The sequence below is a fragment of the Anas acuta genome, chromosome 11, assembly GCF_963932015.1.
Source record: "Anas acuta chromosome 11, bAnaAcu1.1, whole genome shotgun sequence".
NCBI lineage: Eukaryota > Metazoa > Chordata > Aves > Anseriformes > Anatidae > Anas > Anas acuta.
Genome location: NC_088989.1, coordinates 7836205 through 7856074, shown reverse-complemented (window position 1 = coordinate 7856074; position 19870 = coordinate 7836205). Strand labels below are relative to the sequence as shown.

The 19870-nt window shown below is 51.4% G+C and overlaps 2 protein-coding genes across 11 annotated transcripts in view; one reads left to right on the top strand and one right to left on the bottom strand.

Annotated features, from left to right (window-relative positions):
• CEP15 (centrosomal protein 15) overlaps positions 1-6206 on the top strand; it is a 28838-nt gene extending 22632 nt beyond the window's left edge. For 2 of the 3 annotated variants that reach the window (XM_068694003.1, XM_068694004.1), the window contains exons 4-5: positions 3157-3524; positions 4090-6206. In XM_068694003.1, coding sequence (XP_068550104.1) covers positions 3157-3524; positions 4090-4225 — 504 coding nt within the window. In that variant the 3' untranslated portion in view covers positions 4226-6206. Of the gene's footprint in view, positions 1-3156; positions 3525-4084 lie in introns of all 3 variants that reach the window. The other variant, XM_068694006.1, reaches the window with a different exon arrangement.
• Positions 6207-8694: 2488 nt separating this feature from the next.
• CADPS (calcium dependent secretion activator) overlaps positions 8695-19870 on the bottom strand; it is a 196737-nt gene continuing 185561 nt past the window's right edge. For all 8 annotated transcript variants that reach the window (XM_068693992.1, XM_068693991.1, XM_068693997.1 and 5 more), the window contains 2 exons: positions 11680-11784; positions 8695-10035 (listed from right to left, as the gene is read on the bottom strand). In XM_068693992.1, coding sequence (XP_068550093.1) covers positions 9856-10035; positions 11680-11784 — 285 coding nt within the window. In that variant the 3' untranslated portion in view covers positions 8695-9855. The remainder of the gene's footprint in view (positions 10036-11679; positions 11785-19870) is intronic.

Genomic DNA, 19870 nt, shown 5'->3' with positions numbered 1-19870 from the left:
TTCCCCGGCGATTCAGGGCGCTCGCTCCTTTCACTCGGAGCCACTATAGCGCTGCGTGAACCTGGTTTTGTGCGTCCCTAAAATAAAGGGGAGGATTAGCCGGGGGAGGCGGGGGAGCGGAGGGTTTAAGATTGAGCCTGGCCAGAGGTAAAGCAAGCAATGAAAAGGCCCCGATATATTATTATTTTATTTTTTTTCCGCCTCCCTAGCACGCCTAAGAAAAGTTTGGAGGAATTCGGCGGTTTTGTGCGGCGCTGACAAAGCCGCGCCTCCTCTCCCCGCCGGGGCAGCTCGCCGGCGGCTGTTTGCAGGCAGGCTTTGTCACCTGCGAACCACAACACGCTGCCGAAACTAATTTGGGAATTTGGGGGAGCCACGGAGGAGGAGGAGGGAGCAGCCCCCCCCCCCCTCTTCTGCGCCGCGCTCCCACCGCAGGTGGGCTCCGGGGAGGGGGACCCCCGGCCCTCGCCAACCTCCCGGCGGGGCAGCGAGGGAACCCCCCCCGCTTTTGGGGAGCTGGAGGGGAGGCGATGCCGAGCGCACCGGCACGAAGCACACCCGGGGGTTGGCTGCCGGAGAGCCCGGCCGAGCCGTGCCGAGCCGAGCCGTGCCGAGCCGGGCAGCGGGCAGGCGGCGGCTGGGCTCCCCGCTCGCTCCCGGGGCTCGCCGGCTTTAGCAAAGTATTTAATTAGCCTCCACAAACTTCTTTTTCCTCGCCTGCAGATTATACTGAGTGGAGGGTTGGGAACTATTTTACACCTTGCCACTCACATGTTAATTAATCTCTATCTAACCCTAATTGCAGTTTATTCAAGCACCGCTCAACAGCTCACCCACACAATAAACACTGGGGCTGCTTTTATCCATATTACTCCCCGCTCACACGTTGAGTAATTAACTCCAGTACCAACTAATAGTGCAAACAAATATTTTCTGTAAACGAGATGATTTCGGGCGGGATAAAAGAGGGCTGCGGAGCCGGGGCCGGGAGCTCGCTGCCAGCATCCCCGCGCCGCCCTCGCCCTGCCCGGGCTGCCGATGCTTGGCCCGGCTGCTTTCTGGCCCGGACCAGGGGGGTCTTGCAGACCTCCGGGAGGGGCGAGAATCCTCGGGGGGGACCCCCCAGCAGCAGCCCCAGGGCCTCCTCCTTCCCACGGCCCCGCAGGGAACCCCCCCGTGCCCGGGTGCATCCGTGCTTTGGGCTGGCGGCTCCGAGCCGCCCGGCGGTGCTCAGGTTTTAATTGAAATCGCAGGTTTGGGCACAGCTGGGGGCTGTCTCTAGCGATCCCGCTTGTGCTGTGCCGGCAAGCGTGGTGGAAATGACTGGGTTTGGGACGGCTGCCCCAGCCGCAGCACTGCCCTGGGAGCTTCGGGATGGGGCTCTGGGAGGTTTTGGGGGGATTGGGCTGGAAGCCTTCGCCCCCCAGCTTCCCCCCCCCGGCATTTGCGGCAGGGAGATGCTCCCAGGGCCGCTTTTTCCTGGCAGCACCGTGCCGCAGAGCCGCTCGCAGCGCACCCGTAATCACTTCTGCAGGTTTTTCTTCATTTTTTCCCCCCAAAAAACGAGTCCCGGTGCCCGTCCCGACAGGACTCCCCGATCCCTTGCGCCCCCCGCGTTTCCTCCCCCCATTTTTTTACCCCAGCGCCCACCTCCACCTTGGGCACAAGGCGCACCCGGCGACCCCAGCCCCAAATCCTCCCGGGGCGCTGACATCGAAAACCGGCCGGGATTCCCCCTCTGGGCCCCGATAACCGGACCCCCGAGCCGGGGGGCTCCCGGGGTCCGTGCCGCAGCCCGGGGTGGGGGTTTGGGGCTGTGGGGCGGGGGCCCGGACCCTCTGCCCCCTGCCACCAGCCCCGACGGGGCGGCTGGGAGCTGGGCATCCCCCCGGTGCTCAACGAAATCCCCGTCCCGCACGGGTCCCCATATCCCCGGGTCCCCCCGGCCCGTGTAGGGGGCACTGGGCGGCTGTGGGGCGCCGGGAGATAACTTTGGGCTCCTCCTGGTTATTTAACGTGGCAGCTGCTTAAACTCCCCAGTGGAAGCTGCCGAAAGTTGTTAGCGTTACGCTGCAGTCTCCCTCCCTCCGAAATGGTGGCTTTGATTTCTGTGCTGCTTTCTTTTGTATATCCATGTGTGTATATAAAATACATTTTTTTTTTTTTAATAGCAGAGGTTGAGGGGCAAGCGGGTGAACCCAGGCAGTCAGGATGGGGCTGCCTCTACAAGCCAGGGGCGGCTTCAGGAGTGGGGTCGTGGTGCTTCCTGATCTCTGGCCCCATGACCAAGGGCTGGCTTGGAGCAAGGCGGCGACTTGGGCAGCCCGAGGTGTGTCTCTGCAGCTCAGTTTGCAGCCCTCAGAAACGCTCTTTTTGGACAAAACGGTGAGCAACGAATGGGGAAACTGTGAGAGGAAGATCTGGGGTAAGGCAGGCTGTCACCTCTTTGCCTGCTTCCTCTTTGAAACCGCAGTACCTTGTGTAGCAGGGGCAGCACACAGCCTTCCCGGGCTGTCCTCCCATCCCATAGGGCTCTGAGGTCGGTGGGGTGACCCCATAGGATCCTTGGGTCGCTGGGGTGACCCCGCTGCCACCACCATGCTGCTGCAGGCTGAGGCCACCTGGGCTGGAGCAGAGGCGCCGAGTCCCTGCAGACTGTTGTTTCAGCCCGTTCACTGACTCATGCACACATCACTGTGTAGACGTAGGCAGATAATTTTTTTTTAATTATTTTTTTAAGAAAAATAAAAATTGGCGTATTGAAGCACTGTACTGTGGAGCTAGGTTTTGGAGCACTGAATGGGGCCCGGAGCAAACACAGCGGGATTTTGGGCACGCAGTGGCCCAGTGTCCCTGTACGGCTCCGCTGTGTGACTCTGTCAGTGATGGCAGGGGCAGCACTAACATTTTTAACCCGTGTCTCATTTTAAGAGCCTGAAATGTTTGAAATGTAGCCGCACTGCAGAGCAACCGGTAAGGGTCTGTGGCACGAGCTGCCCGAGGAGTGCCTCGATGGCAAGCAGGCTGGTTTATGTAAGTCTAAAAACGGCACCTCCTTGCTTGCCACGTCCCTTTCTGTGCACGCAGAGTCCTGCAGAGCTGCCAAACAGAAGCAATTGAATGAACTCTTTTCTCTGCTCATTCTTCCTTCCGCAGCTCGGAGAAAGTGAGCCAGAGCCTATTCTGGTTTGCCTGTCAACAGGAATGGCAGCGGATGGCTCCGTCCCCACCGGGCTTTGTGCCCCCAAGGCGCTGCCTGCCTGCGAGGCATGGCAACCTCACCAGAGAGACCAGGTCCTGCTGCTGGACCGCTCTGGTCTGGGAGTATTCAAGATTCAGCAGGGTCCTCATCTTACCCAAAGCCCCTCGGCCACCAAGGCAAGTGAGAAAATGCTGAAGGGGCGGCTGCAGTTCTCCTGCCTCGCTGTTGGAAGCAGCCAGTCTTTGCATCGCAGCGATGGAGCAATGCGGTGTTTCGTTGCTGAAAACCAAACCCGAGAGATGTCCCTTCTTCCTGGTTTGAGGTGGTGTACTTCTTCGTTTTGAAAGAGTGGGAGCTCTCAAGTTTTTCTGGTTTTGTTGTGTGTTTTTTTCTTTTTTTTCTTTTCCCCCTTATTTTCTATTTAGGAGAAAAGGTGGGAGGAAGTAGAGAAGGAGAATATAATGGGGGGATGGCCTTGTTCGCACTTTCCTACTGAAAACATTTCAGAAAAAGGAGCAAAAAGCAGTGAAAATGGGTAGAAGCCCACTTCAGTTTTGCGTTCCCATTCCTTCCCTTTTTTGCTTGAAAGAAGGATGGCCAAAAAAAATAAGTGGGACAAACCCCACGTGTTTTGAATTATTCTCTTCTTAATGAGTTAGAAAAACGTCTCATTTCCAAAAGTATGTGCTTTTTCCGTGAAAAAAATCAAATGGAGGAAGAACCTTTCCAAAGCCAATACCATTTGCCATTCCCAGTCATTTTACAACTCCCCACTCAGTGTTTTGCCATTTTTCTGGCTATGCCACGGCTCATATTGTTCGGTGTTTGCATTTATCTTTGCTTGAAGGACATCATTTTTGTAGACATCCTTGTTCTCTGCAGAGCAGGACTCCGCGGCGGTCTGCAAGGTACCGGGGGGAGCAGTGGACGGCAGCACGTCACCTCCTTCCCTCAGGACAAACCAGAGCCCCTCAATGCAAGAATCCCTTTTTAATTTTTTCATTTTATTTTGTATTTTTATGATTTCAGCCCCAGAAGATGCGATCTGAAAGAACCACTAAAAAATCCTCCCAACGATCAGAGCCCAAACTAAAAAGCCAGACCTAGTTCTTGCAGGAAAAAAACTTCCATGCGCGACCCAAGTATTCCCTGAATGTTCAAGAACACCCACAAATTCTATAAAAATAGCTGATAATTTATTTATTTGATTTAATTATGAGCCTAGCTTGTGATTTTGGGGTGGGGACGGGGGTGGGGCTGGAGTTAGTGATGCTGAAAAAACACTTTAGAGAGAAACCCAGGCGAGTCGTCAGCTCTGCGGTGCCGGCGAGCTGCCCGGGCTCCTCCCGAAGGCACGCAGAGCTTTGTGGTGCCCACCGAGGGCCCTCAGACCCCTCGGGTGAGGAGGTGGCCACTTCTGGGTGAAGCTACATGTCTTTGGTCCCATGGTCTGTGGATGAGGCTGGTGTCCCGTGGCCAGCATGCTTTCGAGGGACTGCCTCATCTGTCCCTGCTGGTGTTAGTGAGGGTGGATGCATGGCAGTGAGCATTAGCCCACTGGGCTGTGTGGCTGGATGAGCCCTGGCACTGGAAGGGGGCTGTGGGACATGTTCCTGACCCTTATGGGAAGGTCTAGAGAGGGTCAGGGTGCCACTGCTCTGCCCCCAGCATGTCACGGGACCAACCCCTCAGTCCTCGCTGGTTCAGCGGGATAGGAAGAAATACCAGGCTCAATATCTCATCGGCATTCCCAGCCCTGTTCACTTCAAGCCTCCGAGCTCCTTCTCTCCTCCTTCCTTCCTTCCCCCAGGCTCTCCTGTCCAGCTGAAAGCCGGTGACAGGCCCCGACATCAGCTGCTTTCGGAGCCCCCTCTCTGCCGAAAGCGCTCCTAAACGGTGCGGCCTTTGTTCCCCCCAGCTGTCGCATCCTCCGGGATCGGCAACAAGTCCTCGCTTTGCAGACCCCGTCTTGTCAGTCCCCAGGCTGATCTGACCACCTGGTTTGTTTTTGAAGCGAGCGCTCGAGTCATAACATTTCTGTTTATTTCAACAACTGTATTCCTTGCATAGGAAATGAGCCAAGATGGTCTAAGGCGGGGAGAGCGACGCATGTCGTGGTTGTAATTGCTTTTGCTCTCCCAATATCAAATTTTACGGTATAATCAAAATCTTATTTTTGTACTACTGGACTCTGTTATTGACTTAATCTTCTTAAGTGCTCCTATTATTCCAGTGATTTCATCGTTGCATGTTGATTTTAATCTTTTGATCTCCATATTAGCTACTGCCTGCAACTAATTTGTTGCTCAGTGTTTTTCTTTGTTTTGACCTGTGAGGCATTTTCCTCATGGCACACAACTCTGCTGGCAGATTGCATATAATCTCTGCACTTTTTTTCTCCCATATTTTGCATAGTTACAACAAATGCAGATTTACAACTTGAAACGGAATATGTATCTTCTGGGGAGGCTGAGCAAAATGCCACTTAGCGCCTTCAGCTCGGGAGCCCGAATGTGCTCGACCAGAGGAAATGCCGCTGGACGCAGCTCACCGGAGAGAGGTGTCGCTCAGGCTTCCGAGCCAAACAAGTTCAGAGCTGTTGGCACCTGCAGGATTTGTAGCTTAAATCACACGCAGTCAGGTACCAAACAGTTTCTGGAGGCATTGCAGGGTGAAGAGGAGGAAGGCTGGTTTTTGTGAATGGTTTAGCTGGCCTCAGCTTGGCATGGTGGAGGCTCTGTTGCCTCCTGACACCACGGAGCATTTTTTACAATAAAAACTGGTGGCGGTGGTGCTGGTGCAGAGTCTTGAACTTCACAAAGTGCAGAGGGTGAGATACGGCTCAGCTGTGTTTTGGTTGGCCGCTATACCAGCCCTTTTCCCTTGGTAGCTGCTGGTTTAACCTGTGCTGGTTTACTGGGGGCTTTGTTTGCTTTAGCTTCTTCTTTTAAAGCTTCGAGGAGTAATTTTTGCCTTAGGTTTGCCGTGACTTTTTTTTTTTTTTTTAAAAAAGAACACAGACTGAACACTGACAAAATCATCTTTGCTTTGCTGCATGCCTATTTATGCTTCTGAAACCAAATTGTCTCCTAATATTTTTGACGTTTTGGTCACCAGAGAGGCAGAAAAGCAATTTCTAAGATGCCTATGGGCCAGGAGACATGCTTTACAGCAGAGGGGAAAGAATCTGTTAGTTGCTGAGATATAAAACAAATTGGATGAACAGCTGCTGACACTTGTCAGTCAAATAGTTGATAGCATTTTCAGTCTCCATGCCACATGCTTTAAGTAAGTCTGTCAAAAAAAGGATATTTTCGCTGGACTTCCCTGTAAATATGAGAGAAGTTTTGGCCTGATCTATCATTTAAAATTTTGCTGGCAGAGGAATGAAATTTTCCTCTTTTCCCCAAACTGATTGACATAACTGTACTGGCAGATCCTTCATCTAGGTGCAGTTGTACTGGCAGGAAGTCCTTTGACTGTTGGAGCTCGTTCCACTGCAGCAGCGGGTTGAAGTGAAACCGGCAGCAGCTTCAGCAGAGGAGACCTTTGCGGCTCCTCGGCAGGGTTTGCCAGAGCACTCCCGGCCACCAGCAAACCCTTTCAGAAGCTGCCCGAGGTGTAGTACAAGAGCCTGAACCCCATCCAAAGGATATCACGTGGCTGAGGGGGTTTTAAACCCAGATTTGTGTTGTTCAGGCAGTACCAGACCGTTTGGGGTGATTCCTGCAGGATTTAACCAAGAGGGCACTTGGTGCTCCCGGTGCAGCACCCGCAGGGGATGGGGTTGGGCTGCCAGCACCACGTAACCATCTGCAGGGGGGCTGGGGGTGCACCAGGCTCCTTCTCTTGCCTTCATGCTGCAGGACTGGGAGGTTAAATCCTGTCTTACAGCTTTGCTCGTGCACGAGTTCTTCACACCAAAGTTTGTAACTCAACGCTCATTTGGGTCCAAACTCCCTAAAAGAAACGATCTGCCTAATGCTGCCTCTCTTAGGACACGCGGTCAGGCCTGGCAGAGCCTCAGGGCTGTTACGGAGTCCCTGAGCTGCTTCGCTGGGGTCTGAGGCCATGCGAAAAGCTGTCACGGGCTGCAGGGTCGCTGCTGCTGACGGGGAAACTCCGAGGAGCGCGGCCGTCCCCGCTGCTGCAGGGCGGCACCTCGGCGTGCTGGTGGTGCGCCGCCAGGGCTCAGCTCCCGAAGGCTGCGCCCACACGGCTTCATTCAAAAAACTGAGCAGGGCTCACTATTTTGAAAGGTGGCAGGTGGAAGTGGGCTGTGTTTTCACCCAATAAATATTTCATGTTAAAAAAAAAAAAAAAGGAAAAAAAAAAAAAAAGGGGGAGCCTGTTCCAGAGCGGAGTCAAGCTGTTTCTCTAGCTCTGCTCTGCCTGACGGGGAGCGGAGCTACAAATTTGGGTTTTCCTCGGTGCTTTTTTGCTCCCAGCCTGGTGCCCACCCCAGCTGAGGCTTTCCCAGTGCCCTCCTCTTGGAGGTGTTGCAGGTCGTACCTGTGTCTGGGGCCGGAGAGGGAGAGGAAGATGAGGATGTGAGCGTGCATATGCATAGCTCAGGAGCCTGGCTTCTGGTTGTGGCTGCAGGCTCCAAGCACAGAGATGTCGGGATTTAGGAATTCTTTATATATGTCCCACCGACAGGCCTGCAGAGGCACCTCCCCTGGTTTCAGAGAACTTAACTCTGCCTAAACCATTCAATTGCTGCCTCCATTCCTCTGGGGCCTTAGGACCGAGCACTTGCACAGCTGTAGGGATGGGAAAGAGCTGTGTCGGTGGCCACATTTCTGCCGAGGTCCCCAGAGGCTCCTCTCCCTGTCAGTGCTTCTGCCTACCAGCACCGTGGGCTGCGACAGGAACCAAGATGTGATCTGCAGGGTTACAGTAAGGGTTCGTAGCTTGCCTGTGCCCGTGCATCAAGTGGCTTACACAATGTAAAGGGTGCTAAATGTGCCCACCACCCACGCCTAGAGCAGAGCCCGCTGATGCCCCCGTCCCCAGGGTGGGCTCGGCTCACCACGGGTACACGGTAGGGCTGCAGGGCACCTCCAGAGCCGGGGGGTGAACTACCAGGGTCCCCAAATCCAACACTGCAGGTGACTGAGCTCCCGGCTCCGCAGCCATCCCGGGACCCAGCACCCCACCCGGGCTGTTCCCAGAGCCCCCCCTTCCTTCCATTCCTCCCTTGGCTTCTTTGGGAGAAGACAAAATAAAACTGAAGCCTTTTTTTTTGCAGAAGGCAAGTGTCAGGTAAGGCTAATTGCCATGTAATAACGGGGCTGTACCGGAGCAGGCCATCAATTAGATGCCCAAGGCCAGCTGACAGGGTGCAGTCCCAGATAGTGGTGGAAACGAGCGGGGTGTTGACAGCCCACGTGCCCTTGTACCTGGGGAATGCAGGGTCCAGGCCCAGCCTGACCTCTGGGAACAAGTCTGGAAAACAGCTTCTAAATTAATAAACTGTAAAAACACCCATGAGAAAAGAAAATGCCTTTATTCTGAGAGGTGGGGGCTCTTACATCTCAGCTTGTAATTTCTTTTTTTTTTTTCTAAGGCAGACATAAAAAGACTCCATAATTTATTCTTAGGACATCTGAATAGTTATTTATTGAGAAGCCACAGTTCTCACACTTTTACAACTGTCGGCTTGTATAAGGCAAAAAAAGCAAGATGGATCACTATTTTACACAGAAAGTAAAAGCTCTGGAAGGGGGACTGATGGACATGCAGTTACCGGTCAAAATGCAATGTACATGACATATATAAAAACCATTGTGAAACAGAGGAATTGTAAATTATGGTTACAACCTACCGAAATAAATATTCAATATATTATTATAAACACATTTGTATAGTCTAAGATTGTAATTAAAGTTGTCTTTGTACATACACGGTTATTGGAAATTTGAACAAAAATGTAACATTTAGAGGAGCAAACGTCAACATAAAACAACTGCTTTGGACTTGTAATGTGGCATGATATATCCATAATGATAGGATTAATCTGGTGTGGCAATTAGAATGACTAATCCTCTGGGATGTAGCCTCTATGGAGTTAACTGCATATTGAAGGGAAGAGCCTGATATATTAACAGGGATGCAGAATGATTCAAACGGCTGTCTGGGTTTGTTTGTTTTCTGTTTTTTAAATGAACAGAGAGAACAAAAAAATCATTTGTAATTGCCTCGTTTTTCTTTTAAAAACAAAGCTGTTTTTTTAATTAATTTTAAGCAGTTGGCATCCACAGAAGAGAAACAAAGAAATGAAAGGACTCGATTCACTCATCTTCACAACAATTTACCATCAATGTATATACAGTACATTAATGAAGCATTGTTTAAACTTTAATTATAACAGGGACACACCTAGTATGTTTTCTATGTAGTTCTCCAGTAACAGTATTAAACAACGGTGCTCCATATTGCTTATGAACATATAGATATGAAACCAGGAAACCAATGAATCAAAGAGAGGTGCTAACCTTATTACCACACAGCTAACATGGCATTTGTATTGGTAAACTTCTCATGGGCATTTAGAGCTGACAGAAAAATTCCTAATGTGGCTAACTGAGTTACAGACGAGGTACATGCACGGACACCAGGCGAGCCCCGGGCGGTCCTGCAGGCCAGCTCCCCTAGTCGTCCTCTTCATCCTCCTCATCGCTGTCCTTCATGGTGATGCCCTGGAGCCCTCCGCCCTCGCTGACCGACGCCGTGGCCTCCTCTACCGTCAGCCGGTTCCGAATGGTCTCGTAGGTTTTGCTGTTCAGGGTGGAGTCCAGCACGCCTTGCAATCGGAAATCCCGGTACGTTTTCTAAAGCAGGGGGAAGGAGGAGACAGAAGAGAGGTCAAGGCTGGTTTGGGAGCCACTCACGGAAGAGGCTGGGGTGCCAAGGAAATCCCAGCCCCACTGGGCACAGCGCAGAGCCTCTGTGCAGTAGCAGGGGTCCCTCTAGGGCGACCATGAGCCCCCCTCAGAGCAACAAATTGTGTCTGTCTGACAGCCCTGCCTTTGTGGGACCTGCAGGTGGGCTGGCTGCAGGGCTGCACAGGGGCTTCAGAGCAATAAGGACCAGAGAGAGCTTTAAAAAACGTATGCTGGGGTCTAAAAGCACATCCAAGCAGCAGAGTGAGGCTCTATTGGACTCACTTTCCTGGCTTTAGATGCATTCATCTGCCTGCAAGCGAAGTTATTTTTCTTCACGCAGCAGAATGCCTATCGCCTGTAGCTGCGGACGTGATTACACGTTCCTGGAACGCTCTGTGTTAAATAATCCTACCTACAGGATTGGGATTAAATACGCTAAGTCCGGGATACGGGAGAAAATTGTTCATGTATAAAGATAAGCACATGGCATGTATTTCTTAAATCTCTTTTTCTTCACCTGATTCTGAAACTGGAGTTGCATTTCCACAGCTAGCTGTACTTCCCTTGTTATCACGATTAATTTCCTTGCATGTGAATTTATGTTTAAAAACTTCTTGACTCTGTGTGATATAACTCTGGTCCTGTAGTTCATGTAATTGTGCTCTGTGCTCTGCATGGGAACTATTTACTGTTCTACTGTTTCAGAAAGTCATTGGATTTGTTGTAGCTGCTTCTGAAAGTAATATTGGTTTAAATAAAGCACAAGGAAGAAAGCTTTCCTCAGCTAGCTGACAAGTAGAAATAATTTGCCTGTGCCTGTTGTTTTCAGTTATGAAAAGCACATTTAATACATTTCAGTTTTAATTTATTCATGCCTTCAATGTGTTCACTGTGCACAAGACCATAAACATTATAAAATACTAGACAAAAAAGCATTAGATAGAACCTAAAATGATCAAAAATATATTTACCCCCTTCTGTGATCTTATTATTTCATGTAAACCACTGTGATTTCACACTGAAATAATTATCATTAGTCCAAGGCATGCACACACACACATATACACATACACGTGCACTCGTGGAAAAAAATGTTACTTTCAGGGTATGTTATCTCACCTTTGGGATCTCTTAGAGTTGATTATACACACCCATTGTAAAGGAAACAACTTCAATTAACTACGAGAACAATCCTCATTTGCATTCTGATGATAATCACAAGCCAGAGCTGGGCTTAAATATTTCTAGTAAAACAGTGCTAAAAAACTTCTGGTTTGATTTAACCCATTTTAACACGAGTTCATGGGTGTGATCAACCGTAAAAAGGCTAATTTTGGCGTGCTTATTGTACAGGTAGGGCTGAATGAACAATATTTCCCCTTTTTTTCAGGCAGGTAGTTACTTTCTTATTTACACATGTACTTTGCACCTCTGTGCATTTTAAGTTCCTGTTTACCCATCTGATAAAAATCTTCATTTCGAAGCATCTCGGTGAAGGGCTGAATTTATTTGCCTAGGAGGACACGCCGCACACATGCACTCGCCCCTCCCAGCAGCAAGGCGTTCACGAAAAACCCGGCGGGCGATTACCTTAACTATCCTAATGAGGGTTTTCAGCTGGTAGATGTGAAGCTGCAGGTCCATGCGGTCCGTCAGCCAGGTGCAGACGACATTCATCGAGCTGGTGTACCATTGCTGCAAGAGAGACAGGACTTCTCCAGCAACCACGTTACGTGAGCGCACCGTGCCCTGCACACGCCGGCATGCGGCGGGACCAAGCTGCCCCCTGGTAATGGGACGTGGCAGGCTTCGGGGGGGAGGCCAGCACCCTCTTTTACGCAGAATTTCCATGCACGAGCCTCTAACTTTTCACAACGACAGCAATCTTACTCGGAGGGGTCCCGGCCACCGGCGGCGCCGCCAGGTTTTTGTAATCCTGTTTTGCCATTGACTTGACTTGGCAGCCGTGGCGGGAGTTTTGGCCTGGTCCAGCTTTTAACCCGTTCCCCGCCCCAGTGAGAGCACAGCCCTGCCTTTAGCACCACACTCGAACTACTTACCGGCTTGAAATCAAACACGACCGGCCACGGGGAGAGTCTGCTTCGGGGCAAGGGTTGGCTGCGGGTGAGGATGTGCAGGCGTGAGCACCCACGGGCGCTGCACTGCGCGGGAAACGCTTTGGTTTCAACCTCGCAGTTAGGAAAAGATGGAAAAGCAGCAAGCGAATGAGCTCGTTGCAAGCTGCCGAATTCGCAGGGCCCCTCCAGGGGCTAGAAATTTTGCTGCTTGCCTGTGAAAAAGGCTTGCAGCTGTGTGGCAGCAGACTGCCAGCCCTGCAGCGCAGGAAGGCTCCGGCGGGCTGCGGATCAGCGCCCTGCTCACGCAGGGCTGGCACTGCACGTCTGACGCCACGGAGCGAGGAGCGAGCCCTCGAGAGAGGCAGAAGCAGGGGCTGCGTGCGGCGGGGGATCACAAAACCTCCCCGCTGCACTCAGCACCACGGCCGAATCCCGAGTGGGTCCAGAACCCCATCGCGGGCTCAGGCTCTGTGCACAGGCACAGCGTCTCGCTTGGTCACTCCGGTTTACTCTTACACATGCACAGAGCAAAACCTGTGCTGTGGAAATTTATCTAGAACCAGTTAAAGGGAAATAACAGCCCACAGATCAATTTATAAAAACGCTGATCGAGCCCCATCCAGGTTAGTCTGCAACACAGCTTCCTCCCAGCAAACCTAAAACCTTGCATCAGTCAAACTCAGGTATTTTTCCTCTCCCCACCACTCCTTTTTATCCTGGGCACCAGCATTTGCCATCCAAGCACACAAGCTGACACGAGGCTGAGCGAGGCAAACCCGCGTGTCCGAGCTAATGGCACACAGCATAACACCAACGGGGGCTCAGCACAGGTTACCCGACCATAAGGCAACACAGCCAGGGGCTGCTGCCCTCCGGCAGGACCCCACACGCTGTCTGGGGAAGGGTTTAACCCCACTGTGGTACTTCATGGTGTAACAGCAGCGTGCCTTATCAGGCTTTACCAAGGGTATTGCAGTGGTATAGGACCTGGTCATTGTGAATGGTCACGATGATAAATCAGTATTAATCTCTTATTGCTACAAATGCTGTTCTAACTGTGCCTCGGCATGCCAAGCCAAGTGAAACCTAAATAAAACACGGGACCTGGACACCCAGAGGAAGCAGCTGCTGCTGTTTGCTGCTTGGTGCTGTCAGGGGGCTGTGCCCCAGGCACAGGGGGACAGAGCGAGGCCACACATCCCTGGAGGGAGAGCTGCAGGGCTGAGCTTGGCACCGGCAGGGAAGCAATACCGAGGGCTCCTGCGTCCCACAGCCCCTTTCCAGAAGTCCATGGACTTCACTGTGTGGCTGGGGAGGGTGAGAAGGGCGGCTCCTCTTGTCTCCGGGCTGCTGGGAGGATGACAGCAGAAGGCCGGGCGGCCTCTGCCAGTAATCACTGCAGCCAGTCCTGGGCCAAGGGACGATTCAGTGAAGATGCCCCTCTACTGCCAGCTCTAGAATAAGTTCCAGATCTTAATAAAATAGAGGAAATAAAGGGATGGAAGAGTCACCAAGTAAATGTCAAGTGGTGATCTTGTGCTTGAGGCTTACACCTTGTGCAACTTGTGGCAGAGACTGGCCCCTCGCCTCCAGGACGGAGGTCTGGCAAGAGCTAAGAGTGCAAACAAAACTAATTTGGACAGGAAAGGAGCTCTGTCAGTGACAGAAATCAAGCTCGGCTACGGTTAGCTGTCCCCTGGCCAAAAGAGCAGCCAGGAAGGCCCAGTGGGACCCTGTGCTGGGCCGACCGCTCCAGGTGGCCAGCCAGGAGGGTCACAAAGGGACTGCCTGGGGTCTTTAGATCAGAACCCACAGAGGAACAAAGCAAAGGTGTGTTGCAGGCCCTCTCCCTTCCACTGCTGCCTCTCATCTTCCATGAAATGGCCTGCTTCTGGGTGCCTCTGCCTCCCCCGGCTGAGTGAGATGAGGGCCGGGCCTGCCAGCCCTGCCAGCCCTGTGCCGTGCACACCTGCACTGCTGTCCTACAGATACAAAATAGAAATAACACTTTCTGCCCAGAGGTTATCAGCAAGGTGACACCGAAATGGTCACGCCGTGGCCTGTGCCCACTTCAGCAGGGCCAAGGGAAGGCACCTGAGGGAGCTGCTCGCACACAGCAGCGCCACAGCAGCACGTCCCGTAACTCCCATCAGCCCTAATAACGTCCAGCTGCCTTTTAATGAGCACACACAATTCTGCCGCTGTGAGACCTTCAGCTTCAGCTAAATTAAACGTTTGGTTGTGTTTCTGGTAGCTGAACTGAGGGGAGATGGGCTCAGCCGCTTCGGGACCGTGGAAGGAGCGCTCCTCCCCAGGGCTAAGTTACTCCAAAGACTTTCTGCTTCATGAAAAAAAAAAAAAAAAAAGACAAAGTGTAATTCATTGATCTTGATACACAAAACCGTCACGTCACTTCATAGAGCACACACCAACTGCTGAATTTCAGCCCTGCATATTCATAAAAATAAGTTAGCCCATAAATTAAATGTTCCCTTTAGCTAGCACTAGTGTTGATGTGCTATAAGACGCACGAGCCCTCTGATTCATGACTAACCCACCAAAGAGGATAACATTTGCATATGATTATATTATTAAAAAAAAACAACAACAAAGCCAAATGCTCCCGAATGGGAACGTGATCGCTTCAGACAAAAGAGCGCGGCGCGGTCCTGGCGTGACACCCGGCGGCTCTGCCCTTCCCAGAAGGGCCAAGGGGCTCCTCGGGGCTTGTCCCCATGCACGAGGTGCAGCAGGCAGGGCCCTAAACGTGCCCACAGGCTCTGCCACGGGGCCACAACACATCTCAGGCACATTTCTGGAGTCTGAGCACCAGCTGAGCTGTGGCATGGGCACACTGAAGTAGCTAATAGAGATGTATTTTCTCAAAACTCATCACACCTGGTTATAAAGAACCTCAGCACTGCTCCCAGCTCCACGGACCCCAGCTTCACATATTGCTCCCCGCCACGCACACATTACTGAGGGCACCTCACATCCCTCCCGGCCACCCACGGATAATCTGAACTCACTCAAAGGGCACGGGGCAAGGGATAGCACAGCATGACCTGGGAAACAGCTGGGGAAATGCACACAAAGCTCTTAGGATGGCATCAGAGCCCAGGATCAGTAAGCAGGCACCCTATTTGCACAGCTAGGGATGAAATTCCTCTTTGCTGCTGCTCACCTGGGGGGACGAGGTGGCCATGGGCAGCTGGGATGCTCCTGGACAGGCCTTAGAGGAGCAGAAGCACACCATGGGGCTGGGTTGAGGGCTGCCCATGCAATGCCCCAACCAGAGCCATAGGCTGGCTCATTCTTTTTTTCTTTTCTTTCTTTCTTTTTTTTTTTTTTCCTTTCCCCTTTCTTGAATGCAAATGCATGATCAATAAGTTGCTGAAATAGCAAGTTTATCTCTGAATATATAAATTGCAAAAATTGATATGAATAAATCTGCAAGTAACACACTGAGTGTGGCACATTTCAAAGAAAAAAAAACCAACACAAAACACCCAAAACCAAACCCACCAACAAAAAAAAAACCCCGTGCTGGGTTCCTGCGCTTTCCGGGAGGTGGTGTCATTACACATACCCAGGAACATCTGCAAACCCCCGTCTTCTTTGGTGCGAGCTGAATGGAAGCCTGACCTCCTGTTCCTTGCCATGAACCTGGAGTTCACACTCATATTTTCCATGTTACAGGAAGCCGCAGCTCACCCCAGGGGTGCTGCAAACAGAATCTCGTAAGCCAGATGCAACACTGCTTCTTAAGGCACCTGAAGGAGCTGTGCTCTGCATTCAAAAGCTTACATACTAGTAGCTTAAGGTCACTTCAGCTTTTGTAAAGAGCGGGACAAAACCAGGAATGCTTATAGGGCTGGGTTGTCAGCAGGGTAGCAGAGGGATTACAAGGAACCTGTGACTCTGCCTCTTTCTGCCTTTACTGGTAGTTTTTTTGTGTGTGAACAAGTGCCATACAACAGATTGAGGCTGGTATAAAGGCCTGGGACTGTGCAAGAGCACCCCGCTGAGCCTCAGCTGTGCTTGCAATTAGCAATAGGCATGAAATGATTATTGTTGTGGTGGCTGATGGCAATCTGAAGTGACAAGTTTTATGGGGGAAGTTGTAGTAGGGATGTTCAGCAAGTTTCTGCAAACCATTAATCGAAGGCTGCTGCACGGTTTAGTCAAAGCTATTTTATGTCACTGCAAAGGTCTCCCAAGGATGCTGAAAGAATATTTTGCTGTTCTCAGTGCCTCGGAATGGAGTTTTTCTAGGTCAGGGATTCTTTACTGCCCTATTTAGTGTCAAAAATACCCATTTGCCTCAAATTAGCAGAAAGCTTGTAGTTAAGGGCTGGAGATTAGGCATACAAAATTACTCAGCAGGTGACTGCTGGGTGGATTTGGGGGTTGAGAAGTCTTTAAAACTGACTACAAGACATTATATACTTCTGACAAAAGAACATAGTAATCCTACCTGCTTGCTTTAACCACTGTTGTTTGTCTATTATGATGTGCTTTAATGCCCATAAGAGCAAAACTACTGGTGATACTACTCAATTACCATAGTAACTCTCCCCTGTGACCTCTCATTTCAGCCCTCGCTTTCCAACCAGAACCAATCCAAGCAGGGCAAATCTATTTAAAACTGTGACACACACGGCACAAGGGAACTCCGAACGCCGGCTGGCTCCCTCTCTTTGTCTGGGACACCGGCTTGTTTTGAAACGCTGAAAGGGAGCTTTGAAATGAAGCCTCGAATCCAAGGTGTTTCGAGGTACGCAGCTTGGTGCTGGGAGGCCGCCTCTGTCACAGCCCCAGTCCGGCCAGCACGGGGCAAGGGGGAGGAGAGAGCGACCTGTGTGCTCCTACGGGCCTCAGTTCCCCAAGGAAAGCTCAGCCTGCTCTCAGGCAAGAGCCCTTTCTCAAAGTGACTTGATGGGAAAGGAAAAAAAATAAATTAGAAGCCACCAAACCTCGTGCCCCCAGCCCACGGGCCAGCAGCGTGGCTGGGACGCGTGGTGGGGCTGCACCTACAGCTGCTGGCACACGACAGCTCACCGAGCCGTGTCCGTCCCGAGTCCAGGAGGCTCTGGGATCAAATTTGGGATTTGGTGTTGTCCAGGGATCAGCTTAGCTTGCACACATGGTCGCCAGCTCTGCAATGTCCTGTGTGCCTCACAGCCGAGCTGCTCTGGCAAGGTCTGCCCCCCAACGTGTCCCCCGCTCACACTCAGCCTCGCTGGCACGCACGGAGCTGCCCGCAGGCCTGACATCCAGAGCCCAGGCTGCCTGACAGCAGCACTGAAGGACCTCTCCTGTCCCTCTGGACTTGTGTGACCACCAGGGCTTTCCTCTCCACCTTCCCTCAATGGTTTTGAGGCTGTTGCAGTCATTGCAATCCTAAAAACCTGAGAATGACAGCAAGGAAGAAGCGCAGAGACTCCCGGCAAATACTTTCCTCCTCCTTTCTTTAAAAAAGGAGAGGCCAAATCTCACCATACACTGCAGTGCACACAATCCTGACTTGAGAGCCTCCCAAAAACTTGCTGAGATGCCACAAGAGGATGACAGCAGTGGCCAGCCCCATGCTAACAAGGTCCGTGATGGCCCCGCAGGCACAGCCCCGCGGCTCGGAGATGGGCACAGCCCTTCTGCCACGCGAGGAAGGAGGGAGAGGCACACTTCTCCCCGGCAAACATATGTTTTCTGGATGGAAAGCTGAGACCTGCCCACACAGCGGTCCCTGCCACACTTGTTCATGAACTTCTCTTTCCACAGCTCAAGGAAAACCACGCTCTGCTCCGGGCATCGCTATGCGCCGTCTGCGAGGAGACCCCTGAGCCTGCTCCTCCACGAGGCAGGACAAAATTTCGGCTACAAAATCTGCTCTGGCACAGGGGACCGAACCAGCCCCACAGGCTCAGCGCATCCATCCAGGTTGCATCCTGTCCGCGTTGGTAACAAACCAGGGACTGTCCTGACACGGAGGTGCTGAGGATTTGGCCCACTCTGCCACGTCTTGTAGGGCCAAGGCTCAGGGACGCCGCCGGGTGCGCCCAGCCTTCCCCGAGCAAGGGCATCAGCATGGCCCCGCCGCGCTACGGGCACGAAGTTTGGCGGCACACAGCTAAACAGAAAATACGCCATGAGTTAATATCACGGGCATTGATCAGCTAGTCTTACAATTAATGCTTCCAATAAAAAAAAAAAAAAAGCTCCCCCTTTTTATTCAACAGAATAAGAAATTAAACACTTGTGGGCTCATTCTAAAGAATGAATGAAATTGAATAAGCTACCTAGCACTTGAGATTCCCAGCGAGTGCTTGAATAGAGCAAACCTCCTGAGTTGAATGGATTGCCTTTTGGGACCAATTTGTCTCTTTTCACTCTTTATTCCTCCTTTTTTGCTGACAGATGTACAAAGGCGGAACTGCGCTGTGCAGCTTAGCTACATGCACCCACAGCAGCTGTCACTTTTGTCGAGCAAGTTAATCAAGCAAATGCCACCATATCCCACTTTCTATAAGGAACAACATGTTATAGACAGTAGTCTTGGGAGACGGGGAGGGAGGGAGAGAGACTTTATTTTAACTTTGAGTAGCTGTTTTTTTTTTTTTTCCCCCTCTGTGTGTAAAAAAAAAAAAAAAAAAAAAAAAAAAAAAAAGGCAGCCAAACCTGGTAGCACAAGCTGACACTTTTGTTTTCCCGGAGAACAAATATTTAATATGATTTTAACTCTAATTTGTACTACGGGGAGAGCTGTCCGGTTTTAATTAAATTTAAGGGACTTAGGGGACGCGGTTGAAAAAGAAATGGAAGCTTTTTGTTTGTGTTAACGCTTGTTGATAATAATATATTGATTGTCAATCGCTAAGCCCAAAAGATTAGTGGAGCAAATACTATTATCTGAATGCCACAAGTGAAGTGCGAGCTTCCCTTCCCTGCTTGTCCCTTTGTGCGGCAGTTTGAATCGCAGCTTGTTATTTATACATTTTCTTTGATAAAACCAACTTGTGTGGCTGATTTTTTTTTTTGAAACCCTGCCTCATTAAGTGCATAATGGCATTTACGTGTGGGGCTTTCTGCTTTTTAGCCCGTCAGGCTTAAACTGATATTCCTCTCTCGCGAGCGTGTTTCAAAACTTGGGATGCTCGCAAACAATCGGGGACGCAGCAATATTGCAGCTATCAGCTGCTCTCCTGCCACTGCCACGGGCTCCAAAAGAGCAGAACATTATCTGCAGGGCGTAAATAAACAAGCAGGTACCTTCCCGCTATGCCTGACCGTAACGGGGCTGCTCGCTGGGTAGTTTTTCTGTCGCAGGCAAGGCTTTAAGTGGGCACACTTTGGGAAGTGTGCCTTCCCGTGCCGCTCTGCCGAAGGCACAAAGCGCAGCCCCGAGAGGTCTGCTGGCAGCCCGCTCTGCTCCCTCGAATCCACAGACTTCAGAAAGCATCTTTTCTTTCAGAAAATAAATCTAAGTTTTGGTAACAGACTGCATCGTGCTGATTTAACGTCCCCGGAGGGTCTTTGGTGGGGTTTGTTCGGGCGCAGAGCGCGCAGGGCAGAAGGGTTTGGGGTACGTGAGCTCCCCAACACACTCTGGACCCGAGACCCCCAGGAGCAGATCCTCTCATCAGCACTGCTCTGGCACGGCTCGGCGTACGGGGGGCAAACGGGCCTCACGGGGGCAACATGCC